Raw genomic sequence first — 27,996 nt, forward strand, 5'->3', positions numbered from 1 at the left:
TCTGTGTGATTTGCATTTTCTGAAGACACCTTCCCTAATATTTCTTGGATTGCTCTGTGCATACATATTCTATTTCTGTAACCCTGATTCAGTGGGCCCAGCGCCCGGGAAGGTAGGTGGTTGTTATGGGTATAGAGAACCTTACTCTTTTAAAATCAGGTGCTATGTGTTACAGACAAGTTTGCAGTGTGTGCCATTCTTCCTGCTAATGCAGATCTCTCTTTCTCCTCAAGGGCGGCGTTGTAGGCCTAGCTGGCGGAATTGTGGTAAAACATCAATTTCAATTCTCTACTGTTGGGGTGAGGGGTACGGGGCAGGGTATTCTGCTGGAGCAGAAAGCCTCACACACACGTTCAAGCAGATGTTGATGCACAGCCTTCTTTGCAGTGTGTCATCGTTCCCTACTCTTACACTGCTCCCCACGTCTCCTCGAGGGGGGTAGCTTTATTACAGTAGGCTTTGCCAGTGCCGAGATTCCCAAACAAGATCGGGTTTCATGAACTAGTCATTTCCAACTACAATCCGAGCAGCACAGTGATGGATGCAGTGCTCATTAAAACTAGAAATCGAAAAGGTTTGGTAATGTTGAAATGCAAATGTATTATAAAGAAAGTGTTATCAGAATGTCGTAATATCCTAATAAGTAAGTAAATATATGTAGAGAAAATGCAGTTATGAGACTATGCTGTAGTCTGCAAGGTCTGTTTCTGCGACTTTCCTTACTCTTCCTGCAATAAGATCCTCTCTTATCATCCTGGAGTACTCGTTAGGTGGTTTGCTGCTGCAACCCAGACGTATTGGCGGCCATGCCTGGGTAAAAGGAAGTGATTTGTGGTGGGCTGAGGAAATGTCAATCTTTCAATATCTCGAGCTCTGTGTTATAATGTATAGTCTCCTTTCTAATAATGGACCTCTTCATTCCTCCTGAAGAATGGTGCTGTGAATGCTGTCGGAGGAATTGTGGTAAAACCTACATTATTTTTCCTACTTTTGGGAGTAAGGAGGGAGGTGGGATTCTGCTGAGACTGCAAAACTCTCACCCAAAGATCCACTAAGATAAGGCCTATGTTTAAAGCAGGCTTTGTAATGTGTCATGATCCTTGCTGCTAATGGAGTCTTCCACTTTTTTATGTTCATAATAACTTCGGGCATACTTGCCATTCCTTACAGCAGGTTTTGCAATGTTTGAGTCCCCCCCCGCCCCCCGCTAATACTGATCACTGTTCCTCTTACCAAGCAGTATTGCAAACCATTTTAGGGACCGTGTCGTAACATATTTTTCCATGATGCCTTATGGTTTGAGAGCGGTGGAAGAGGGATTTCTTTTCAGACCAGCCTAACAATCTATTTGTCTTCCAGGGTGGTGTTACTGGCGGTCTTCTCGGTGGGGTAAGAGATTTTGTAACTAAAAACAATTCTCGCTTTGTTATGGAATGATACTCATAAAGTGAATTTAGCCTATTAGCACAGGCCATCCGGAGTCTTCTCCTGCCGTGTCATTTGACAATTCTTACAGCAGGTGGTGCAGCAAGCCACACTCCCCTCTATTAACACGAATTTGTGTTTGTACTGGAAGTTACTCATTCAAGCGCAGCAGGAGGCATGTGGTCAGATTAACAAAATCAGGCCCTTTTGCGAATGGATCTGCTGATCTCGGACACGATCTACCGTTACCAAATACTGAGAGCTGTCATCACACAGATGAGGAGCCAGAAACTGGTTCAGAAGTTGAAAACGAAAGTAATTTGTTTGTTTTTTATTTGACAGTAGGCCACATACTACTTCAAACAGAAACGCTTTATAAATGGACCAACAGTAGGCATGCCAATGTTATGTACAGCAGATGGAAGGGAAATGGTCAATGAGGAGGTTATGACTGAGGGATAAGGAGATGGGTCCATGAAAATGTTATCTTTAGGGGTGAGGAGGTGCTGCTTAAGTGCCTATTTGAATGCTAGAATAGTAGATATCATCTTGATAAAGAGCCCTCCTGGTAGGAAGCAATGAGGGGGTAGGAGTGGAAGCGAGGGCAGCCCATTGTGATTGGGTGACAGTAAGGTTAAGCAGGACATTAGAACAAAGCGTGCATGGTAGTGAGCAGCGGGAAATAGAAGTAGCAAGATGGGGAAGCAAGCCCATGTATAGAGTTAAAGACTTAGAGGAGTAGTCTGAAGAATGTGAAGGGCTTGATGATGCTTTGACAGCCAGCCGACATGCATGCAGTGGGCAGAGGTTTGCGGGGAATGGGTAAGGTCATAGAGAATGCAAGCTAAAACGTTCAGATCTTTGTTTAAGGAGCCCAAGGAGTAGAGCCAGAGGCCGAAGGGGAGGTTGCAACAGTGATCAAGTCAGTTGAGAGCAAAAATACCAATGAGAAATTTGGCCGAGCAGGAGCTGAGTTGAGAACAGATGTGTCTAATGATCATTAGGATCTGTTTTGCAGCAGTACTGGTGGACAGTATACAATGTTGAAGGTTGAGTCCCTTGTAAAGAGGAATCTCAGGGTGCAAGCCTTGCAGGTAGATCTGAGGAGGTCGGAAGCATTTGGGGGAGGAATGCAGAAGTAGGCATTACAGGCGGGAGGTAGATAACTTCAGTCTTTGAGGAGCGTAACATGAGACTGTGAAGTGCCATGCAGTTGTGGATAGCAGAGAGACAGAAATTCATGTGAATAGTATAGTGGTAAGGTAGGGCAAGAAGAAGAAAATGGGAGTGTTTTCTGCAAAAAGTAGTCATAGATACAAGCTCACCAAAAGAGGTGGTGTAGAGTGTTGCAGAGAGTGGTGGGGGCTCCCACCTGGAGAGGGGTATGTTTGTTGCTTTCCTGGGTTATATTACCCAAACACCTTCAATCATAAAAGATGAAGATGCTCAAGGAATGCACAGAATTGCTGATGTCGGAGACTAAGTTGATATAAGAAGGGAGGAGTGATTAACAGTATCAAATGCTGCTGAAATATTAACTAGAAAACTCCTAAGACATTCTTTTTCTCCTCCTCCTTCTCACTCCCTCTACCCTGCTAACCTCTCTCTCAGCTCTATCAGTGGCGTAATACAAAATGTGGGGGCCCCCCTGCTAGCCATGCTGAGGGGGGCCACCCTGCTCGGGAACAAATCACGGATCATGTCACACTGTGGGCCAGCTTAGAATATCATGCTTGTGCAACACGCACAGACCTGCTGAGGAAGTGGTGTGGCGCACACTGCACTAGGAGAAAGATATAAATATGTGTTTTGATGCAAAATACAGCACACTTTCTGAGAAGAATTGCCTAAAAAGCTTAAGTGTTTACAATTGTTTTGTAGAGTAACACCAATCCAATGCATGCAAGTCACCAACAGTGCACAGGAACATTAATGCTTTGCTATTAAAAATGCCATGCCACATTGAAAAAATGTCCAACTGGCTGCACAATATAGACCAGTCTAGACACGTAATAACATTAAAGTAAAGCATGCCAGGCTACATTTAGACATACCTTGACTGGTTGCACCAAAATGCCAGTTGAAGCAATAACACTCATCAAGAAGAGAGCACACATTCATCAAGCCTGCATCTCTGTGGCCTCTAACAACACAGCCAAACTCTTTAAAATCTGCAAGGAACTGGTCAATCCTGTTGCAGCCTCTACCTATCCTGTTACCTCCCAGCCCCTCTGTATGGCTCTGGCCTCTCACTCCCCTGCTAAAACTCAGGACATCCTGTCCTCTGTCTCCTTTTCCTCCCCCTCTTCCTCTTGGCCCCACTTTGGTCATCTCTACCTCTCCTCCTCCTTTTGCTTTCTCTCTGACAATACCCGACAAGGTTTCTAGACAAGTATGATCTATGAAAGTGTCACACAAATAGGTGCTTCCCTGATCCTCCAAAACCATCAAGGACCATATTGACACTTCGCACCAACCTCGGACGATTTCTGTAATCACTCTTTTGACACTGGAATGTCCCACTTTCTCCCCTTAAGCACTTCAACGTGCAGCCACTCCACAAGAAGCCGTCTGCCAATTCTACCTTCCCAGCAAACTGTCACCCAATCACCCTCCATCACCCCTTTCCTGGGCAAACTCTTGAAAAAGCTGGCCACCTCATAGCTTACTCTCCACACTGAATATGTTGGTTGTCTCCATGACCATCAGTCTGGCTTCAGAGCAGCCAGAAGCACCACAGAAACTGCTCTCCTGAAAACCCTTGAAGATTTGCTCTCTAACCTTGATTCCAGCATTCCTTCTGTCTTCATGCTCCTTGATCTTTCCTCTGCTTTTGACATGGTCAACCACGCAATCCTGATCAATCAACTACATGAGAACCTGGCCATCAATGATCAGGCCTTGGAGTGGCTGACCTCCTCCCTCTTGGAATGCCCCCCACCTTCAGGTCTAACTTGGTTTCTTTCTCTCCGCCACCACACTCTCTACCTGTGGCATTCCCCAGGACACTATCCTCTCACCCTGGTTTTTCAACCTCTCCTTCTCCCCTTAGGCTCATCTGATCTCTACCTTCTCCTCTGTCAGTGTTATGCAGATGAATCTCAGCTTTCCTTCATGCTCCTGTCCTCTCTTGCTCATTGCCGACTGTCTATCAGGTTTGGTGCGCTTCCAATGATCTCTGCCTTGATGCAAGTAAGATGAAGATCCTTCTCATTGGGACCCCTGCCCCTGCTTTCCCTCTCTCACTATGGCTGGACACTTTGTACACTATTCCTTCACCTTTCCTTCGAGTCAAAAAAACTTGTCATCATTGACTCCACTTTCTCTTTCTCTCTTCACATCTCAGACGTCACCAAGTAGTCTTACTACCAGCTGCTCCTCCTTAAAGGGACACTTCCTTTTCTCACTTTCCCCCCAGAGGCTCACTGTCTGCAGAGCCCTGGTTTTCTCTAGGCTGGACTACTGCAATAGCCCCTTTCTCAATCTGCCATCCTCTAGTCTCCGCCTTCTGCAACTAATCTAGAGCAGGACTGTGAGACTTATCCTTGGCCTCAAGCCCAAGGATCTTATCTCTCCATCCCTGAAATCTCTCCACTGGCTCCCGTGGCTGAGAGGATCAAGTTCAAGACCATTTGCATTGTCCACAAGGCTTTCTGAGGCTGGGACCTGCACTACACCCAATGCTCTCTCCCAAAATATCTTCCTTCTCGAGCCCTTCACTCAGCTACCTCCAACTATCTAAGGGTTAGATCTCTCTTCTGCAGGTGCCTCCTTCTGGAAAGGCCTCCCTCCCCTCTCAAACTTGATCTGGACCAATTGAAGTTCCAGAAGCAGCTCAAAACTTTCCTCTTCTCCTCTGCTTTCTCTCTCTCCCTTCCCTGCTGACCTACCTGACCCACCTGTCTGCTGTACCAACTGGTTGCTTAGCTACCCTCAGAGTCTCAGGCTCTTTCTTGATCAGTCACCCTTGCACTGCCTCCAGGTCTACAATGCAATTAGAGGCTGTAACTGTAACCCTACAGTCCCTTGTTCTTGCACTACCCAGAGCCGTGCTGCCTTGGCTGCACTTACTCAGAGCATTACTGACTGTCCCCCCCTCCCTTGCACTTCCCCCTCCCTTTCCACTTGCACTTCTCATTCTTGCACTTGCACTATCTGAATGACACAAGGGCTAGTAAGATTGTTTGTCTTGTCCTCTATCTTCCCTCCCTTGTCTTGTCACGCCAAGAAACACTTGTGTACAGGTGTATTGTAAATGACTTATATATCATATAATTTCATTTTTATCACAGATGCCCAGAAAAATATACAAATCCACAGTAAGAAACGGCTAGAATGCAGCAGGTAATTACACTTAGCAGGATTGCTTTATCAGAAATGCAGAGTTAAAAAAAGTCATACCAAACTGACGAATGACTAGATCAGCTACACCAAAATGTCTCTCTAGCCACTAATACCACGTATAATGCCTGCTAAGCCTGGACATGGACAGCCATTATGATTTATTGCACAATCCCACCCCCACGCATCCTGTCTCCCTCCCACCCCTACCCCAACCTCCAAAATCTGTTCCTAGGCCCAGAATCACCTCCACGTCCCTCTTCCTTGTCCCAGAGTTTACGTTTGAGGCTCCTTGCCTCATAGGTATGTACCGGCATGAGGAAAAGTGGGACTAGGAGTAATGAAGATTACAGGTAGCTAAATCGGGCATTACCTCCATGTACATCCACCTCATCCCAGTACTTGTGTATGAGGCAGAGTACCTCATACACAAGAACTGCCTCATACACACGTACTAAGACGAGGAAGAATAGGACTAGGAGTAATGAAGATTACCAATAAGTAATCAAGGCATTAAACACAAGTACTGTAACACCATTGAGTTGACTGGGCTTCAGCACTCACCCCTGAAATTCTGGGCTTTGTTGACTCAACCTGGCTGACCTTCAGAGCAGTTGCCAGACAGAACAGGACACATGTTAAACTGCCCCTGCATTTCGCTGTTAACAAGGGCCCAGCAATTACTGATGTAAAGCATTTCACTGTTAGCACCTGCATTGAAATGCCACATTTTTTCGGCAATTGAAATTGTGATTTATGGTTTAGTACTTGCATGCCTTAGGGAGTGATTGGAAAGGTAGAGAGGGAACATGATACCGCTCATTCTCACAGCAGTCTGTAAGTGGGTGCATTCAGACTTAAAGGTAAGAATGAACCGCTTGTAACATTGAAGCTGCACTAGAATAGTCTCATTAAAATGTGTCAAGAAGGTAGATTCCCCCACACAAATAAGTTTGCCCCTCCCCCACCGCCCGTGAAGTTAATGCCTCTCCCAAAACTTGAAGGGTTAGCCTCCCCCCCAAAATGTTGGTTTTGTTGTGCCCCTGAACACAAGCACACACACACAATTCACCATATACACACACACGCCCAGTCATACATAAATTTAAGTGTGCATTATTTCACCATACAGGCACACCCAAGCAGCCATCCATACATGTAAGTGTACACCCTTTCACCATAGACACACCCAGGCAGCCACCTGTACATTTAAGTCTGCACCCTTTCACCATACACTCACACAGTCAGCCACCTATACATTTAAGTGTGCACCCTTTCACCATACAAGCACACCCAGGTAGCCACCCATACATTTGTGTGCAACCTTTCACAAACACTCACACAGGCAGCCTTTATATATTTTTTAAACATATATTTTTTACATGTTCTTTTTCTCCAATTGTGGCCCCCTCCGAGGACATGTGCTGGCGGGGCCCTCTGCACCACGGAGGGTGCAGGGACCCCCATTATGCCAGTGTGCTCTATACCTTTGCCCCTCCTTTCCCACACAGCTCGCTTTTTTTATAGTGTTGTAACCATATTAGAAAACAAAATAACCAGTTTATGACTTTAACACTTAGAACCTAACAATTTCCTACAATTCATACCAAAACAGGAACACAAACAAGAAAATGCTAAAAGAAAACCCCAAACAGTCTTAACAAAAACAAACATTGAGGCTAAACAGAAGTAGCAGTTAAAATAAAAGAAAAGAAACATATTCATTACAGAGATTCATCACATCACAACCACAGTTTTGTTAACTGAAATTCATCCCCCCACCCAAAGCAAAGGCTTTTAGCAGGAAAACAACTCCAAAGTCAGAAGAGTTTCATTGCCTGATGATAGTCTATCCCAGAAAATGTCTGAATTCAGCCACCTTACATCATGGGCTAATCTCTAGAGTCTAGCCACTCTAAAGGCCCAGGTACCTGAACATTTCCATAATAAATGATAGAGTGACTGGTTTTCTTTTTCATTGCATTTCTCACAGATGGCAGTTGGATATATATCTGTTTTTCTTATAGACAGAATTTCCAGTGTATGGAACAGATTCAATCTAAACCTTAAAATGTCTGATCTAATGACTGGATCAGGTGATTTGCTTAAATAGGGGGGCAGGAAAGACCTAGGTTTGTCTGTGCGTGTATGTGATCTTGATATCTCCACCAACCTAATTGTGTCCACTGTCCTTATCCAATCCATTTGTTTCATACATACTTTAACTTTCCCTGGATTTTGGATGAGGAGTTCCATTGAACAATCTTAGTTAACCAAGATGTCCTCGCATTTTAAACTAGGATTGTTAAGGAAAATATTTGCATTTCTTTGCATTGATACTGCCACTTCCTCACATATCGATCCCCTTGGCGGGTCTAAGATTAACCTGAGCATAGATATCCATTTCCTATCCATCATAGCCCTGAAAGATATTAGTCCCAATTCAAACCTTAAACATACCATGGGTACACAATTTGGCAGATTCAGTGACCTTTTCCATAATTTGGCCTCAATCTCATCCCACTATATATTAACAGATAACGGATTAGAGTTTAGGCCAAATAGAATAACTGGAACCACTTTACCTATATAAAACCTCACCAGAGGTTGGATCGAAAACTTACAGACATTTAGATGGATTCTTTTCATCTGTGACCCCAGATTAAGGACCTTAATAGCTGCCAGAAGATGGCCCATAGTCGGGAAGGCTTTAATAACCTCACCCAAATAGGTTATCTCTGAGACTATATCAATCGGGCACTTCTCCAGATCCCAAGTATATAATTTTAAGACCTTCTTTGGGTGTTTAAAGATCAACATCTTAGCTTTTTCTGGGTTGATTATAGGTCATTACCTTTGGCATAGTCCACCAATGCAGATAGTAAGAGTTGCAGCCCAGCTTGTGAGTGGTCTAAAACCACTACATCATCAGCGTAGGCCAACCAGTTTGTTTTAGTGTCTCAAAGATTTGGGGAAATTAGTCCTTTGTTTTGCATCCATCGACTTAGGTCAAACATAAAGAGAAAAGGGGCAATCAGGCAACCCTGTTGCACTCCTCGTCTATCTTAATAGAACCCATCAATGAGCCTGACCTAGATGTGCTGATTCGCATTGTTTAGTTTTGATGGAGTTCGATCAGAATAGAGAGCAGGTTGTTCAGAGCATCCCAGGCATTCAATTTCTTCCAGAGAAGATTTCCTTTAATAGTGTTCAACGCCTGTGACAGGTCTATCCAGGCTCCGAAGAGGGGAGAGCCACCCTTCATAAGGGATTGAGCACTAATGTAGCTAAGAACCAGCCCATTGAGGGATGTTGAGAGACCCCTTCTGAATCCAGTTTTTTGATTGGGTACGATGCCTTGTGATTTAGCCCAAATCTCCACATCACCCAATATTAGACCCACAAAAATGTTGCTGTCTGCGTCTAAAATGGAAATGGGACGATAGTTCAAGGCTGCTTTTACAGATGGGAATTACATCGAACGATCTCCAGGGCTCAGGTATTTCCTTTGACAACAAAATGTTGTCAAAGAGAGATTTAAGAACCCTTGCTCAGAGAACTGGATTCAATTTTAGGGTTGAATTACTCAATCCATTAGGCCCAGCTGCTCTGGAGGTAGATGATTTCTTAATCAGACTTTCAATTTCCTCGCAAGAAAAGGATAGGGGTGACATACACTTCACTTCTGTCATAGGGACTAAGGTGTCTGAAGGTCCGTATACCTCAGTGAAGTGATTAATCCATACATGTTCCTGAAGTATGGCTTCCTGATTATTAGTGGATTGATTATTCATAGAGCCCATTAAGGACCAGACATTTCGGGAGTTTCTTGAGTTTAATGCAACTAACATCTTTTCACCATCTTGTTGGTATATCGAGTGCCTGTGTGAACGAATCCAGTTCCTGAATTTACTATTTAGATCTCTAAGATATTCCTCAAGAACCTCTTAGTCAAAACCACCCTTTTTTAGACTTGCCCTTTGTTGGAATTTGAGCTTATTTTGTTCTTGAATTTGGGCATCATAAGAATGCTTGTGTGTCACATGTTTTATTTGGACATGGTTAATTTGGGGACTCAGATCCAATAAAAAAACAGGAACTCTAGCTGGCTCACAGCGCAACATGAGTTGATGATGTGACCATCTTTTTAACTAGTTTGTCCAGGTTATTGCTGAGGGTCAAACCCCATCTATCAAATTTCCTCCAATTATTACCAGCAGAGTTTACAAGCAAATCACACAATTATAGGAGATTGGAGTAAATAGAAAATCCCAGGCCAGTGTAACAATCAACATGCGATGATCATCTCTGTTACCATCAGCAATTTCCAATTTGAGGCAACTGTCAAAGATATTCCTGGACACAAAAAAGTAGCCTAGCGTTGAGAAGGACCCTAACCTGTGCCAGGTAGGGGTGCTTGGCAGGTCCCCCACAACATTCCCATTGAGCATCCAAAGATCCCATTGCCTCATGAAGTTTGGACAAACGTTGCCAATATTTGTTTTAAATTTGGCTTTTACCATGATATCTTTGGTTGATACACGTCAGGGGTTCAAATCTCCCGTCATTATAATGTCATCCGAGGGAAAGAGAGATGAAAACTCAACTAGACAGTCTGACAAATCTTGCAGAAAAACAGGTAGATGGGTGGCCTGCGGATTCCAGTACAGATTAATTACTATTTAACGCTGGAGTGAGTGGCCGCCAGTTTTCCCAACTCTCTCAATCAGAATGCCCTGTTTCTCATTATAGAGTAATTTCGAGAAGCTGAAGAAATCGTTTTTTTGCAGGCAACAAAAAGACCACCCACACATCTACCCCTTCCCGAATGCAGAGGTAGCTGTTGAAATGTTGTATACCCATCAATTCCCAAAGCAGAGGTCAGCCACATTTCCTGAAAAAGAATCAAATCTTAATTCTGAACAATCATAAGTCTTCTGGGGTCTGATGTAAAAGAGTGGAATCTCCTAGTGTTCCAAGAGAGTAAGCTTGACTGGGAACCTACTAGATTCCCTGTTGATGGATTCCCATTTTGAGAAAACTTGGGAGATGGTCTGCGGGACCATAGCCCACATATTAGTGGAGAGAGGGGCATCACTGATAATACGATACGATGGTGCGATATTCAGACCCGGGACTAGGATTTTCTCTGATCAAATTTCTTGACTCTGGGGGCACATTTTGGATACCAGCAGGCCGCTCTGATTCCAAGCATCTCTTGCTCCCAAGATTATCTCTTGGCCCAGTCTTGACTTTAGGACTAGTTCAACTGTGTTGATGTTAGAGCTATTAGAGAGGAGGAATACACTTTATTTCTGATAAGATTGTTGAACGATTCAAGGGTGGTTTCCCTGTCTCATTAGGAATTTTCCTTGACAAGAAAACTTTCAGTCACGAGCCCTGGACAGATAAAATTAAGCCTGATTGCCGCTGATCAGATGCTTTACTCTGCAGATGTGAGTGAAGGCTGGTACAAATCGTCCAAGGACCACTGTTTTGGGCCCCTATACTCAGTTGGGCTATAGGTATGATTCCAGGATTCATAAGGGACTGTTGATTAACTCAACTCAATTGTCTTAATTCAGGAGGCTTTGAGTCAACTTTCACTGAGTCAGCCGAGTTCTGCAAGCCCAAATTCTTAGATTCGGCGCAAGTTTCAGCATCAAGTTCTTCTGCTTAGGTTTTGGGGTTGGTTTCAGGAAGATGGAATCTAGTTTCCTAGGGTGAATAATTTGATCAGTTTGAATTTCCTCTGTAGTTGTTACTTTTGCCCCCCCCCCCCGCCCCACAGGAAACACTTTCCCTGGTTGCTCCTGAATTTTTAAACAGTTTTTACCCTTTTTACCTTTTCCAGTGTTTGACACTTTTGAGATGTCTGCAGCTTGATCTGGCCCAGGCTCCCCTTTAAGGTTTCTGATGAAGCAGTCGCTGCCTGACTTGTGGTTCTTCTTTTTTGATTTGGCAGGATTATACCCAGCTAAAGTTGGAATTTCAGTGGGACCCTTGTTCATATTTTCTTTCGATTTTTGGTCTTCCCATTAGATGTTCTTTCGTGGGGCTACCTCTTTCTTTGATATTGAGGATATATTTATATTTGAGACCTCATCAGAGTCCTTACAGAGAGGTTCCAAATACGCCACTTGTGCTAAATGCAGAAACTCCTCTATTGCCGAGGCTGAGAGGGGGTGTCATTTTTCTCATCCACTAGTTTGATGTTCTCTGGAATGGAAACAAAGAGGAACCCCAAATACCCCGGAAACAAAGTGGAGGATTAGACTGAAATGAAGGGGTGTTAAATTGTATGGTTTATTCATGATAGCTACAAGTCAAATAACTGCTGGCAGCCTCTTAATCAACTGCCAAACCTTATTTACATGGGAATACCCCTTCGTTTCAATTGATGTTCTCTGGGGGCAGGAGAGTGGGCCCAGGAGATGATTGATGCAAGTAGTCAAGTTTCTCAGAGAGGGACCTGATCTCTTCCTTGCCCCCTCCCCACTGTTCAGTTAAAAAATCAATTTTAGATGTTTGCACTATAGATTGTGAGCATAATTCTCTCAATCACTGACTAATTTAGAGCTGTTATTATAGCAACCATGGTGATTTCGCCCATTTCCAGTTCCTTTGTTATTTCCAGGTGAGTGTCTGATTGTTGCTGTACTTCAAGTTTTAGATTTTTAAAGATTTTTACCAGTGAGCTCAATACAAAATGAAGAGCCAATATTGTTGGAGGGGTAAGTTCATTCGACTTCTTTACCTCCAATGGGGGTGCTTTGGCCATAGCGCTTGTTGTTCTCAGAGAAAACTTCATGTGCAAGTCTTTGAATCTAGGATCGTTTTCCCATGTCGTTGATTATGAATTGAGTTCGTAAGACGATTCAATCAAGGCCCGATTGTCCAATTCCAATAATTCTTCATCAAGTAGGTCAATGTTATTTGTTGCCATTTCTATTTGACCACCGGACTATAAGCAAATAGCGGGGTCTTCATTAGAAATTCCCTGTCCGGCATCAGCGAGACCCACTGGGCTTACTGAAAAAGGTTCCCAATCGTTTTCTTCATTGTTGTCATGGTTGAAGTATAGTTCAAGTTAGCTGGGAGCAGGTCACAAATGGGGTCATTTAGCGGGGTGGATTGGCCCGCTTCAGCCTGGGCTTGTGCCTATGCACCAACCAGGCCAGAACATGTGGGCGTTGAAGGTCTGAGGGGTAGACGCTTTGAGGTGGGATAAAGACGCCGCCCCCAGACTTATAGCGTTTAAAAGTGCCCTTCTCCACAGGGTTACTGTTTTGACTTGGTGCTGTGGCATAGATTAAAATTGATGATGTGGTTCAGGGGTCCTGTTAGGGCCTCCAAACGTTATAGGGTTTCGACTTTTTTTGCTCAAAAGTACTGTTAATTTCCCTTCTTCTTACTGGCCACTCGCATAATTCCTGGGGACACAGAAACCACACTTTGGTTTATAGAGGGCCACACAGAGTCCTCAAAATCTTTGCTGATTTTAAGTATATTGATTTCACCCACACTTGAAGTTTGAAATTATTGTTGCCTAAGAATGGGGTCTCAGCACGTGGGTCAAAGTCTATTAGCCCGCAGTCCCCACCTTAGTGTGCTAATGTTAAATTAGACCAAGAGCTCTACGCAAAAGGATAGTTGTTTCCCATAGTCAGCGAATCAAGAATGTATGGATGCCCTAAAAAATATCCGGGCACTGTAATCAGGGCGCTGTGAATGCGCCAGACTGCAGACAGTTTTAACTCACCCCTGTGTGCCCCTCCCAAATGGTAGCAAAACCCATATGCGGGAAAGCGGGAATACAGGCTGATGCACTAAATACGGGGTTGATGCGGCAGTTTTCAAGTGACTTTAAACATGAAACTTGCTAAGCAGGAAAACAGCAAAGCAGAACAGCGGGGATTAGAGTGGGGTAAAAGAGCACATGCAAGCAATTACCTCCCGAATCTTGTTGCTGTTGCTGGTTGTAGTTGTAGTTAAAAGTTCTGGAGAGATCAAGAGATCAAAAGCTCTAACACACAGCCCGGTGGCCTGGCCGTGCACAAACTGCACAGACTGCTCACTTGTGTCCTCACTCTGCGGCCTCTCCGTGTTGTGAATGTGATTATAATCAGGGAAGACTCCACCTCCAGGCTCGAAATAAAAAATACAGCTGAAAGAGCAGGAACACTTAGGCAGCAGCACAGACTGCTCACTCGTGTCCTCACACAGCTTGCTGACTGCCCACCTGATGTACCTCAGAGTTCCACAGGTCCCAGGCACCCTCGCCAGTCCTTTCACCCTTGCCTACGGGCCTGCACTTGCCTCATCACTACTGCACTGGTCGATGCGAGTGGCAACTTTCAGCCCTTACCCAGTTTCTGACTGACTGGGCCTTGAAGATCGTCTATATTCCCTGTCTCCCCTCCTTCCATGGTGGCACCTAAATGCTCTTAGAAAAACTGCAGAATCGTTGTCAGACCTATTTGCTGTTATCTAAACTGTTAACTGTACTATATGCACTTCTCTGCCTGCACAGACTTGTATCGTTCAGAAATTCAAGCGCTCTGAATGTTTTTTTTTTCCACTTGTTGCCTCCCTCCTTGAGCGATTTGAAACACTGGCCGTGTGTATAGGTGCTTTACAAATAAACATTACCATTACCATAGGAAAATAATGAAGAAAGTTGGATTCATAGTCTGAGTGCATTTCGGTGCGTGTCTGATGGGGAACCTGGATTCATGTGGACAGAGTTGATTTCTCTCATTGTAGGTGGCAACCCATCGAAACCCACACATTCCTGAACTGTGTAGACTTGTGAGGAAAGTGTGACAGGCTGCCACTTTGTAGGCTTCTTGGGTTGAGCAGTGGTTTTTTTTAGGATGAGTAGTAGACAAGCATTAGTGAAGCAGACAGGTAAGGACCTAGTAGTGAGCGATGTTAAAGATGGTGAAGCGGTAGGAGTTGATGAGAGGCGCAAGTTCCATAGTTGATTGTGGTGCAAAGGGATCCATAGGAACAAAGGCTGAGTTGGCTGCTTGGAGGATGGGTGTAGGTTTTTCTCTGTGTGGATGGGGAGCAGGAATGAAGGAATGATAAGGTATATATAATAATCGTATAATTGGTTATTTATAACGCGTTGAAGAGGTCTCTAATCACGACCTGGGATTCGAGCATGTGTTGCTCTGTGTTGTCTTGCTTCCAAGACGAGTGCATTGTCACTGAGCTGTACTACTTGTGCAAAGTATGGGTGTGGGCGCTGGGTGAAGGAGACGAGACAGAGAAAGAGAGGGGAGACTAATGAGCAAGTGGGGCATTTAAAGTATCTTTGATCTTAGCAAAGTTCATGGCTAAGGAGTTAATTGCAAAGGCATTGGAGGAGAGAGGGAGGGCGATGGAGCAAGGTCTGTATTGTAAGAAGATTCAAATCAGCATTACAGCCAAGTCAATGCCTAGCCTGGGATACTGAATGAAAAACCCTTATTGATATATCTATGTCCAGGTTCATATTCTGGATGACAACCCCTATATAACACCCCTCTCTTAGAATCCCCCTGACGCCACTGAGCCAAGAAGTAGTTCTGTTTTGCAAGTTTAAAAGCTTTATTTGAGAAAAATTAAACAATATATATATCACACTTTTATGATAAATTAATAATTAATATCACACTTCAGAATATGAGCAGTTAACAACAATGGGTAATGTTCTACCAATAAACTGATTTCGTTACCCAGGAGTAGTATAAAGGATGAGGTAGCACTCTTGGGAATAGGAACAGAAGAATAAGGTGGTGGAGAATGCTTTATCTAGTTTCAGATGGATGCAATGTTGAATGAAAATGCAATACAGAAAATACTCAATATGATTTCAACAAAACAATGTAATCACTTTCTTGGACAATTCACCCCCCCTTTATGCAATGGAAGGAGATGAAGATGAGAGCACACAGTTCTTAGGAATGCAATCAAATAGAATTCAGTTCAATTCCCCCCCAGCAGCTTATATAACAGATAGGAGTTTTGAAACACAGGCAAAATGCTTTGAATATGGTGACAATGCAGTGAGAAATATGCTGAAAATACTTTTAATTCCCTTCAGGAGGTTCAGGGTGAGTGGTATCTAGTTAATATTAGTTCAGGCTCACTCTAGCAATGATTCAGGGATGGTTCTTAAGAGACAAACGAAATTTAGCAGTTCAGGCAAAAGCTGCTGATTTTTACAAGTAAAGAAATCGGGCCAAATCGCAAATCGCTGGGTGGAGAAGTCCCTGGTCAGAGTGCTGATTTGGACTGGAGGCCTCAGGTGGGAAAGGCAACCCTCATGGACCTGGAAAATCACCTCATCCCTCCTGAAGTCACAAGTCACATCTTCCTTACCATAGGGGCAGGAAGTGTACACCAGGAAGTTCCCCCCATGCCGGGTAAAAATCCTGTCTGGTGTTGTATTGTCATCACTGTCACTGTCAAAACAGTCCTTGGGGATTGGTCCTAACAGTTCATTTCCTAAATCAATGGAAAAATGTCGGTCATCAACCGCCATTCCAATAATGGTGCCTGCGGCTAGAGTAATACTCTTTAAGTCGCTGTTATCCACCTCTATTAGAATGGTGTCATGTTCTATGTTGACTAATGGAGTTGGGTTTACCCCCAACCCTTGCTGTTGGAGAGAAGCGTTTAGATGTATGTAAGCATCAGGGTTTTTCAAATGTTGTCCTCTTTTAACTTTCACTTCCAGGGAGAATTGTCGGGTCCTTTCTGGGATGGTGACTTCCTCTTTGATCTGAATTTCAACTGCATAAGGTAGCAATTGAGCTGACCTAAATGCTTTTTCTGGATCATCAAAGCCCATGGGATTATCCGCTAATCGGGACCAAGCTTTGAAGTTTATTAGGTCCAAACTAATGGCAAAGCGATTGAGAATGTCACTGCCTAAGTAAAAGGCGGCAGTGACGTCTCGCACGACCCAACAATTATGGACTATGCTCTTGTTGCCAATGGAGATTTTGAGCATACACCTGCTTGGCAGGAGATGTTTGGAATTAGGTGCTTCCAGGTCCATTTCCCTTTTGTCTATCAGTTTGAATGTGGGAATGGCTGGAGCTTTTGGGAGTTGGCGGAACATGGCTTCGCTGATGAAGCTCTTACCGTTGTTCACACACACTCGAGCGAGAACAGAGTCCTTCCCTTCAGTTAACTGGACAGAGATGAACAACTGCTCTCCAATTTGCTGAATATCAGCCAGGCTCTGAGCTGATTTCGCATCTTTCTGGACGATAGGAGTGGGAGTTTCTGAATGTGGATTAGTAAAGAATTTCAGGGTGTTTCCTTCCAGTGTGGAATACCACCTTAAACTGGAAGGGAGGTTGATTTTCAGAAATAGAGAAGACCCCCCATCACCAGTCTGTTGTCCTACTGCTATTACTGTCACGTCTGGAGTTTGGTTGTTCCGGAAGTGAAATTCTACTTGGTCAGATTTTTGTTCAACCATGTGGCAGGTGGCGTTTAAACTAACATGGTTGACACTCTGTTTTAATTTTATTGGTCGGCTAGTCTGGGTCCAGAGGACCTTGTTTACACAATCTATTAGGGGTGACAACCTTCTCAGGAGGTCATTCCCTAGTAAACAAGGGGTGCCCTCTGGAGTCACTACTATGACCAGGTGTTTCACCTTGTGTCGCCCAATTTTAATGTCCAAGTCTGCAGTCCCCTCAACAGGAATTTCCTTCCTGTCAAAGTTCTGCAGTTGTCCAGGAAGAGAGGTGAGAGGAATTCGGTAATTCTCCCCCCTTCCTGCATTTAGTTCCTCAAAGGCCCTTTTGGACAAAAGGGTAGCTTGGGATCCAGTGTCCACCAGTGCCAAAATTGTACCCTGCCCCTGTACTCGTACCGGGGCATAGTATCTTCCCTCCTTCTCCTCAAGGGGGCACAGATAATGCACATTTTTGGACAACTGGTGGGCTAACTTTCTGGTTTTGGACATTGCTAGCGAAGAGATTTGGCAGAATTCTGTGGAGAGCCTTGGGAATCTGAAAGAAAAAGTTGGCAACTGGAGATCAGAGCCATTGTGGGTTCACCTGGTTCCGGTTCTGGGCCGCCCCCCCTTCTTGGATGCAGTCACCAGGATGGGTTTGAACCAGGGGATTTCGGTATTGTGGCTTCTGGGATGAGATGATGGGCGGCGGTAGCTCAGTCTCCATATCTCCCCAGTCTGAATTGGCATCCCTTGGGACCCATTTTTCCTTGGGAGGAGTTCCCCCATCTCTGAAGGAGAAGATCCTTTTCCCAGGATCTTCTGAGGATCCCTCTCCCTCAAATTGGAAGACCTGTACCTCCTCCACAAAGTGGGTCTGTTTGGGTCCTTTGTTTCTCCTACCCCCCCCCCCTCTGCTCCTTGGGAGGCAGGCTTTCAGGGGCAGGAGATTTTGTTTCCGGTTCCTGGTTTTCCAGGGGCTGTTTACAAGTTGTGAAGGAAGCTTCCTCCAAGGCTTTACACCCCCCTTACCCTTGTGCCTCCTCCCTGGGAACCGGTGTGTTATCGGGGTGCTGCCCCGTCATTGTTCTGGAGCACCAGGTCCAGAGTTTGGGGCATTCTGCGGTGGCATGCTCATCTGAGGGTTCTGTTGAGCCCTCAGTATGTGACCCAGATCCCGTGCCATATTTTGGACCTGGCGCTCTAACTGGGAAACCCGCTCAGGCTGATACGGGGCTCTATTTTCTCCCCTGGGCTGATCCCGGAAGGGTAGCTATCCCTTCTCTGGTAGTACCCCTGGTTGGGAAGATTTTGGTACCCCTCCACCCTTGGCCTCCCCTCTCCCGGATTAGGTTGTCTGGGCTCAGGGAATTGGGGAAAGAAGGATGGATGATTTTGGGGCTGGAAATTGGGTGGATACCTGGGGAAAAAGTTCTGCCTAGGATTTGGAGAATTTGTGCCCTCCTGGGGGAAGTTGGGAGGGAAGTTCCCCGGGTCAGGTGCTTGGCTGGATCCCCCCCCCATTGGGCTGGAGGAGTCCACACATAACCCAGGATTGGTCGGTTTCCCTTGTAGCGGGGACTTACATAGTCAGGGGAGCGGGGGACCCCATTTGTGGGACTACCTCCTCGACTCCCTGTCTGTGACTGGCCCGAGGGCCTTCTGGGCTGTGAATTATTTGGTGCAGGCAGGTTTTTAGGCCCCCCCCCATCTCCAAATCTAAAACGGGGGTGACCTTTACCTCTGCCACCTTGGCAGCAGCAGGGGTGCTGTTGGTTTTGGGGTTTTTCGGCGCGTTATTTTTATTTTCGATAGGCTTCTGCACCTCATAGATCCGGGTAGCCTGTTCAATGACCCAGTCTAAAGATCTTTTCTCGTGAAAATCTCTCACGAGCTGGGTCATGATGTATTTGGGCAAGGCATGGAAAAATGTATTGACAAATTCTCTGCTGTCTGTGCGCACCCTTCTGGTGGTCTGCGCAAAGGCACGTTTCAGTTCTTGCACAAATTCTTGTGGGGCCTGATCCTCCCCACATTGCAAATTGTAGGCTGCCTTGCGAGCCTCTTGGGGATTTCTGTGCACAGAAAAATGTTTCAAGATGGCCGCCCTATAGGTGGACCACCTTGAATGATTTTGGTCCTCCAGTCCCGCAAAGAAACTGGAGTACTCTGGGGAGAATGTCCACTTTACATACTGAATACAGCTTTGGCTGTCCTTCAAATGAAAGGTCTCCATCATTTGCTCATAGAGCTGCAAGTGTTCCCAAACAGAATACTTGGCGTTCTTATGATAAGGCGTGATGACACTCCTGATTGCCTTAATCTGTTTCAATGGGTCCTTATGCAAGGCCCTTTTTGCCTTATTGGCCTTTTTGGTTCGGGTAAACCTGGTCCATTCATCCTCTGACTCAGAGGCACTGCTCCCAGTGGTTCCTGTCTGCTCTTCCAGGTTTTCCCGGATTCTGTGAGCCTGGGAGTGGCTGGCAGATTGTGGGGACCTGGTCTCCTGTGTCCTGTACCGCTCAGAGGAGTCTTCAGATTCCTCCTTGCTGCCAGGATTTGATGGGTACCCCCCCCCCACTGACCTAACTGGGCAGAGGTTTTCAGGATGCCCTTAATGGGCCTACTCTCCTGGGGTTCCCCACTAAATTGCACTGTTTGGGTACCCATACCCAGATGCCCGCCCCTCCATACCTGGGTGGTACTGGCCTATAAGCCCCATGCTTTTGGCTGGATAGTAATCTGCCATCCCTGTGGCCCGGTGCTCATGTGCGCCAGGGGACATGGGGGTGGCAGAGTCCAGGGACTGAGAGATAAAGGCCTCTGGTACTAGGGCTCCTGAGGTTATGCTCAGGAGTTTCCCTTTCCCAGCGAACCTGGTCTCTATCCGCCCCTGCTCCATGTTGCAATGCAAGAGCCTGCGCCTTCAGTTCCTTAGTTAAGGCCTTACTAGACTCTATCAGTCTCTCCTGCATCACTACCTGTTGTTGGAGCCTATCGTTGTGCTGGCAGAGAGCCTCATTCTCTCTCTGCGTTTCCTGATTGGTCCTGGAGCACTGGGCCAGTCTTTGCTGCAGGAGGGTTACCTCCTGAGCTGTGTCCCTATTGGCCTGCTCCTGTCTTGCCAGAGCCTCCTCCACCCTCCTGGTGTGCTCTAGCAAGTCCTGGTGTTCTTTTTGGAGGTCACCCAGTCCCTGGTGGGCCAAGTGATTTTCTTCCATTTTTCTTCTTAAGTGGCAGACTTCCTGGCCTAAGGTGTCCCTTTCCTCACCAAGAGCTTGAATTTGTGACGCCAGGTCGTCCTTTTGCCTTTGGAAGGCACCAGCTTTCTGGCGCTCCTGATCAAACTCTGCCTGGGTATCCAGGTCTTTCAGGATCAGTTTATTGCTCTCCTCTTTCTCTCTGTCTAGTTGGATTTGCAGGGTGGCTACCTGCTCTGTGCATGCCCTGTTGAAATTGATCTGTTGCTCCAGCTTTTTCTGGCTCTGCAGTAGGGAGTCCAAACTGTCTTTGCGTTCCTTCTGCAAAGCCAGAATTCTGGTATCCTGGTCTGTCTTTTCCTGTTGCAGTATATCCATGTCCTCATTTATTTTAATGATATACTGCCTACTATCATTTTCTGACTCCTGGCTCCTCTGCAGCCTCTGCTCAGAAGAGTCCAGATCAGATTGGGTCTTCTGTAATGCCAGCAGTTGCCTACTCGCCAGATCTTGGCCTTCAGCACATTTGTCCTGCATGGCTCCCATATGTAAATATAAATATGCCACTACCCTGGCAATCTTGTTGTGCTCATCCTTGGCCTTAGGGGACATATATAGTTCACTCAGGGCCACATGTAAGGGACCCTGGTCTCTCCATATATCTGACCCTGTTTCAGTGATCTGGGGTGCGATTGCCTGCAACCAAACCGTCTGGTCCTGATGAGTCCACTCACCTCTCACAAATAGTTTACGTAAGAAGTGCTCTCTGGCTATTTTCATATCTACCAAGGTCGTCATTCTGGAATTTGAGTTCCTTCCTGACTTACAGAAGTTTGTATTTTATTTTTGCAAAACAGACCTTTTCCTTAGAGCGTTCCTTTGAGGAGTGCTTTACAGCGTAACACAGCGTGGTGATCTGACCGGATATGTGTATCAGGTCAGCTGGCACACTGTATTAATCTGCACAAGTGATAGATCTAACCCAGACGTCCGGCTCGAGCCCCCAATTTGTAAGAAGATTCAATTCAGCACTACAGCCAAGTCAATGCCTAGCCTGGGATACTGAATGAAAAACCCTTATTGATATATCTTTATGTCCAGGTTCATATTCTGGATGACAACCCCTATATAACACCCCTCTCTTATAATCCCCTGACCCCACTGAGCCAAGAAGTAGTTCTGTTTTGCAAGTTTAAAAGGTTTATTTGAGAAAAATTCAACAATATATATATCACACTTTTATGATAAATTAATAATTAATATCACACTTCAGAACATGAGCAGTTAACAACAATGGGTAATGTTCTACTAATAAACTGATTTGGTTACCCAGGAGTAGTATAAAGGATGAGGTAGCACGCTTGGGAATAGGAACCGAAGAATAAGGTGGTGGAGAATGCTTTATCTAGTTTCAGATGGATGCAATGTTGAATGAAAATGCAATACAGAAAATACTCAATATGATTTCAACAAAACAATGTAATCACTTTCTTGGACAATTCACCCCCCCCCCTTATGCAATTGAAGGAGATGAAGATGAGAGCACACAGTTCTTAGGAATGCAATCAAATAGAATTCAGTTCAATTCCCCCCCAGCAGCTTATACAACAGATAGGAGTTTTGAAACACAGGCAAAATGCTTTGAATATGGTGACAATTCAGTGAGAAATATGCTGAAAATGCTTTTAATTCCCTTCAGGAGGTTCAGGGTGAGTGGTATCTAGTTAATATTAGTTCAGGCTCACTCTAGCAATGATGCAGGGATGGTTCTTAAGAGGCAAACGAAATTTAGCAGTTCAGGCAAAAGCTGCTGATTTTTACAAGTAAAGAAATCTGGCCAAATCGCAAATCGCGGCAAAATTTGCGAATGCGTGAACCGTGATTGCGGAGAAAGTATAAGGAGTAGGAAGTAGGTTTGTTGGAAAGATTCTAAGCTTTCAGAGGAAAGTTAAACCAAGTTCCTAGCCCAAACGGTTACGGAGTTATGAACGATTTTGTGAAGGTTGTTTTTCGGATTTGAAATTTTAAAAGTTCAAAGCGACAGGTTGCAGCTTGCAGCTAAAAAATGACAGGTGACAGCTTTGCAAAATAACAAGTGACAACTTCTAGGAGGCAGTTCTGGTTAGATTAAAATAGTTTGGATTAGATTATTTTAACTAAGAGATTGGTTCTGCACATTTCTGCTAGGTACTCACAATATATTTTTGAAATAGGCCTCGCCACGAATCTGGTCAGGTTTTGGACTGGACTCCGGTTCTGGTCTCGGCACTTCAGTGATCTGGGTCAGCTCTCTGGTCCTGCGAACAGCGGTCTGGGTCAGCTCTGCTCTGCTGGTCTAGCCTCTCTGGATTCTGGATACTGCTCTGCTTTCTGGGTACTGCTACAGGTTCTGGAGATTGATGGATTTGAAGTCTGGATCTCTGGATGTGAAGTCGTCGGTCAGCATGCTCCGCAGCAAATGGACTTGAATCCCCCTACCTGTCCCAGCAGTCTCTTTTTATGTGTTTTGAAAGTGGGTGTGTGCCTGGGCCTAGCTAAGCCTGCCCCTTTCTACTTGTCATTGGCCCAATTCTCCCCTCTCCCATGATTGGGGGAAGGAAATGTGAGTCAGTGATGCTGTAGGTTTTATGGGTCAGAGGATCCTCCTCTGGTCAGTTTGCCCACAAATCTATATTTGATTCAAATACATATTGCACAGATACGCAGTTGTTTAAAATTACATGCAACCATCACATGAGGTATACTCTGTTCAAACTCTGCTCTTCCTGAGGGCTTGCATTAAAAAATGGCAACTTATTTTCGACTTTAGTGGGTTATGCAACCTTGGTTCTTCATTAAAAGTTATACACATATACACAGGCTGTCCATACCTACTCCAGTAAATTCCCATATCTCTAGCTTAAACACAGAGTATGTGGTGTCAATAAATAGCGGGGTTTTGCTCCAGAACATCACACAAATTGGAGTTTGGGCTTGAATCGAAGGTACATTTTTTAAATTAAGGCTCTCAAAGTTATACATTCCTGTCATTTGATTACAAAGAGTTATCAGTGTTTCGGTAAAATATATATTTTGCTTTCAATTCAGTTCTCAGAGTGTTGGAGTCCGCCTCCAAGACTTGGGTGGGTCAGTGACCATGCCTCTGCTGGCAGGCAGGCCTTTGTTGACAGGAAACAGTCAAAATCAACATATTCTATTCAAGTGCAAGAGCCTATTGTGTGGTCTCCAGGAGGTTGAGGTCAGCAGACCAGGGGGTCACTTTGCATTTGGTTATTATGACCATGTGATATCCTGGGTTGTGGTGTGAATCTCTTGAGGTGAGAGGGTTTCCCAGGCTTCTGGCCTCTGGGAACAGCAGGTGGCTAATTTTTGATTAAAATGCAGCCTTTGAAGTCAGCTGAGTCAAATTCCTTTGTCAGCAACTGCACTCAGTTCTCGTGTCAGAGTTTAGACCGCTAGCGCTGCCTTGAGGATTTTGTTGGTACTGCATCCATTTTTGGGATCTTTCTTGGATTAATGCATTCTAAACAGGAATGGTTCTTACATGGTAGTAAATAATCCTTGCTTAGCATTGTTTTGATGGGGCTCCTTACAGTAAAATGGTTATGTGGAACACCAAAAAAGGGTTGAATCTTAAAGTGGTCCGATGAGCCACGATTTCAGCAACTTTTTGACATCAGTAACAGTGGATTTTGTTAACAAAGATCTTTCTTTACACTGGTGGGTGGCAAGTTAGGTAACCATTTTGGTGTGCGCACAAACTGCGTGGTTCTCCACGATTCTGGCGCACATGTGGGCTTTTTGGCCATCTTGGATTTTCTAAGCCCACAGCACCAAATGTTGCAGCATGATAGCTCAAACGTGGGTCAGGACACCCAACAGTATGATAACATGGCCTGAAGAGTAGGGGTGATTTTGTGAATGCACAAACATATATATAAGTGTAACACCTTTCATGAGTTCGTGCAGCTTTACCTTCTCCCTCGACCATGCTATGCCACCACCTCATGTCCTCTTATAAACCAGCCAGGGCTAGACATACAATAATTTGCAAAGCTTGTTTTATTATATAAGTGTTATAATGTGCAAACATTGGGGTGCAAACAGATGGTAGATGGTGGACGACAGACTGTTAGAGGTTGTTAAGAGCAGTGAGGGTAGAACTAGGAAAGCAGGAGACCCTAAAAAGCTGTACTTGTATTTACATTTACCTCTTGATCTCAATAGATGAGAAATGTAAGGGCAGGGGGAATGGAATATATCAATGTATAGACAGGCTGATGACAAACATGATCTAAAGACCTTCTTGACTACATTAAGCTGTACTGGACAAAGTGACTAGGCTAGGTGTAAAAAATCAGTTCCTCCATGAGATGTGTGTTGCTACCGGCACAACCCACATGCCTGCCCTGTAGACCTGGGCGTAGGACATGGAGGGGACGGGGGCAAATCCCCCCACAATTTTATGCGGGGGGATACAATGGCATTTATCATTTACCCACCCCCCCAGTTTCCCCCAGTTTTTGTGTTTCTCTGCATGTGCAGTGATGCGTGCAAACTTCAGACTCTGAAGTTTGCACCCAGTTCAGCAGCAGCGCCACGCTGGTTGTAAAGATTCTTGTTACAAGTTACAACAACAACAAAATGAACTCTTGTGCGTTCGGAGCATTCCCCCTCCCCCCATTGTTATGTGCCCAGCCAGGCCGGGCTCGGGGAACATACTGCATGTGCCAAGTGCGCAATGCACTGCTGCGCAGCCTCCTCCCTTCCAGAAGAAGCCACTAGCAGCAGGCAACAACACGTGCTCGGCTCCTCCTGAGAGTGTGACTCTCCAACAGACTGCTCCTGCCAGGCGATGCCGACTCGACCTGGAGACCGAGACTCGACGATAGAGAGACCTCAATTATCAGCTAACAACGTAAGTCAAAGTGGCCACCCCCTGTCTGTGGCCTGCCTTGCCAATGCTTGTATAGGTTGCTTTGGCACTGCGTTTTCCTGCATGAGGTGTGGCTGCTTGTCTCCATGTTCACATTACAGCACCTGTGCTCGGCAGAGCAATATTCTCTGCACCGGGCCTGCCGTTCTGGAGCAGTGCTCACACAGCCGAAAAAGAATAGACACAGAGCAATTGCAAGCTGCACCACCCATCGGTGGTGTGTGCACCCTGTGCAGTTCCGCCAATAGAGGGGTGGCATCGGAATTGAAGCATGTTCACATCAGTGGCATTCAACACGCACTGCGCCCAATACACTTGTGCATGCATGCAAGATTAATAAGCTGAACAAAAAATCCATGTTCCATAGTGAATTTATCAAGAATTTACAATTTGTTAACAATGCGCCGGAACACATTTTGAAATTTCATTTTCTTTGGAAAGGCACGTCATAGAAGGCTCTGTGTAGTACAGATACCCATTCCCCCTCCAGCCACCCTTCAGACTCCTGTACACACTGCAAGTGGTGTTAAATTTGGACCCATTTTGCCTGGTCGTTCTCTAGTTTTCCACTGTGAGTTGCACGCGTTGGAAAGGCTGGTGGATGAGAATGTAGATGTGTTGCTATAATACCGCTGCCAACCCGACGTGTAGATAAAATGGGTACTGGATGTGTGCCATGCATTCGGGACTGCAGCGGACACATGGCTAAATGCTAGTTTACTGGAAAAGCTGTGTCTCTGCGTCTAGGGGTGCATGCAGCTGCCATCGGGTGGGTCCCTTGCGTCCTTGCGGGACTTTAGTAAATAGGGCCCGCCCTGGTTGCAGAAAGGGCCACCGCACCACTAACACTGCAATCTGCGAATACCTTTCAGTGAGATCTCGGGTATTGTTTGGGCACAGCGACCCCGCATATATCTGTGTTATATTCTGCAAATATTTGCGCACAGGTGCAGCCTGTGTAACACGTTCACACTGGCCCAATCATACAAAAAACATACACACAAGCACCCTGAAGGCATACATTGATAACCCCCTCTCCCACCACCACCACCAGCAGCAACGACACACAGGATGAAGTGGCAGCACCTGCAAACTATGTTAATAGAACTAAGACTGAAGCCCCCCTCAATTTTTCAGATGGAATTCCCTGCTCACCCCCGCAGGTGGGACAGTAGAAATGCATCAACCTGCACGGAGGGAGGAGGGGTGCAGGCCTGGCCCTCCTCTCTAATTCCGCTCTCTTGAGGCTATGCAGAGAATGCAGGAGGTGTTTTAGAGAAGGTGTGTGTGCACTCTCAGGCAGCATTGTGCACATAGCTGAGCATAGCATGGATGTCATTTAGGGCCGGGGTCACCAGAGGTCGCAACTGCAAACCCCTGAGGTCTCCCTTGCTATTCCTGTGGTCTCCCTTGCTTTATTTTTTTATTGAGGCTCATGGGTTGTGACCAGCAGCATGTGGCTCTTTGTTGTGGAGTGTTTATTTTTTTTCCGATAGCTATAGCAGTAAGATAGCTCAGTGGGTTGAGCGCTGGCTGCTGCAATGTGTGTGTGATTTGCAGGTTCGACTCCCAGCAAGGTCAACTCAGCCTTTCATCCTGCTGAGGTTGATAAATGAGTATGCACACAGGTTGGGTGATATTGTATGTATGTTTGTTCTATGTAAAGCGCTTAAGCACAAGTGCTATATAATAAGACATCATTATCATTTGGCCTTGGACATCTTTTTGCATTCACAGTAATTCGGTAATATGGGCCTATGCGCGCTGATATTAACGATACATATGGTGATCCGTTCTTGTATGAAATGTATATGACGTTACACTGATATTGTAACCGTATTTTTCATAGTGTACTCAGAAACAATGCTATGTTATGCCACTTCCTGTTTTGGCAAGGGTGAAAGCTTGTATTCCTTCACTTCCTAGGATGTCACTTCGGGGTGGGAGCAAGTTATCCATCACTGATTCCAATGGTAACTGAGAAGATGCTCTGACAACATCCTTGGCACATATAGGCAAATCCACTTCATGTTACCAGGCCTTTATTTGCAAGGACAATCCATTCTGCGTCCCTGGTTACTGAATCTTTGCACTTGTAAAAGTACCATTTTGTGTGGCATTGGCATTTGGGCATACATTGCCCTGGAGCAAAAAAAAAAAAACTTTCAGTGCATGTAACACCAGTCCATAGTTTATCCTACTGCTGATATGATCCCTAGTCACACTAGTAAGCACTAGGAGACATATTACCCAGGTATAAAAGTAAGGCATTGAAATGATAGGTTGTTTGCACTAGGGTACTCTTAGCGCTTGCGCACAGATCTTGGGAACAAGGCACATGGGCTGCTGCAAGGTTTCTGTAATTTGGCCCCAGGTTTACTAGGATTCTGCATAATCGGAACATATGTCAGCCCTGCATCCAGTGTGTACCCGTGCGGAATGCAATGGAGCGCTAATGGGGGAATTTCGTCTTTAGATATCTGTTTTTGCTGCGGTTGGTGGTTGCCCTCGTTCTTGATTTGTTTCCTCATGGGGGGTTTCTGACACGGCTGTAGTAGGAAGGAGTGAACCAATCACGACCACTCCATGCACAATCGGGCACTTCCATCTTTGTAATTTTGAAGGGACAA

General features: G+C 45.3%; 1 protein-coding gene across 1 annotated transcript in view; it reads left to right on the forward strand.

Moving 5' to 3' along the window:
- The window catches only part of LOC138579584 (keratin, type I cytoskeletal 9-like), a 117,121-nt gene that overhangs the window by 53,969 nt on the left and 35,156 nt on the right, over window positions 1–27,996 (forward strand). The window contains exons 12-14 of the mRNA XM_069649855.1: window positions 234–266; window positions 931–963; window positions 1,360–1,389. Coding sequence (XP_069505956.1) covers window positions 234–266; window positions 931–963; window positions 1,360–1,389 — 96 coding nt within the window. The remainder of the gene's footprint in view (window positions 1–233; window positions 267–930; window positions 964–1,359; window positions 1,390–27,996) is intronic.

This window comes from Ambystoma mexicanum, chromosome 3p (assembly GCF_040938575.1).
Source record: "Ambystoma mexicanum isolate Mex_15411 chromosome 3p, UKY_AmexF1_1, whole genome shotgun sequence".
Lineage (NCBI taxonomy): Eukaryota > Metazoa > Chordata > Amphibia > Caudata > Ambystomatidae > Ambystoma > Ambystoma mexicanum.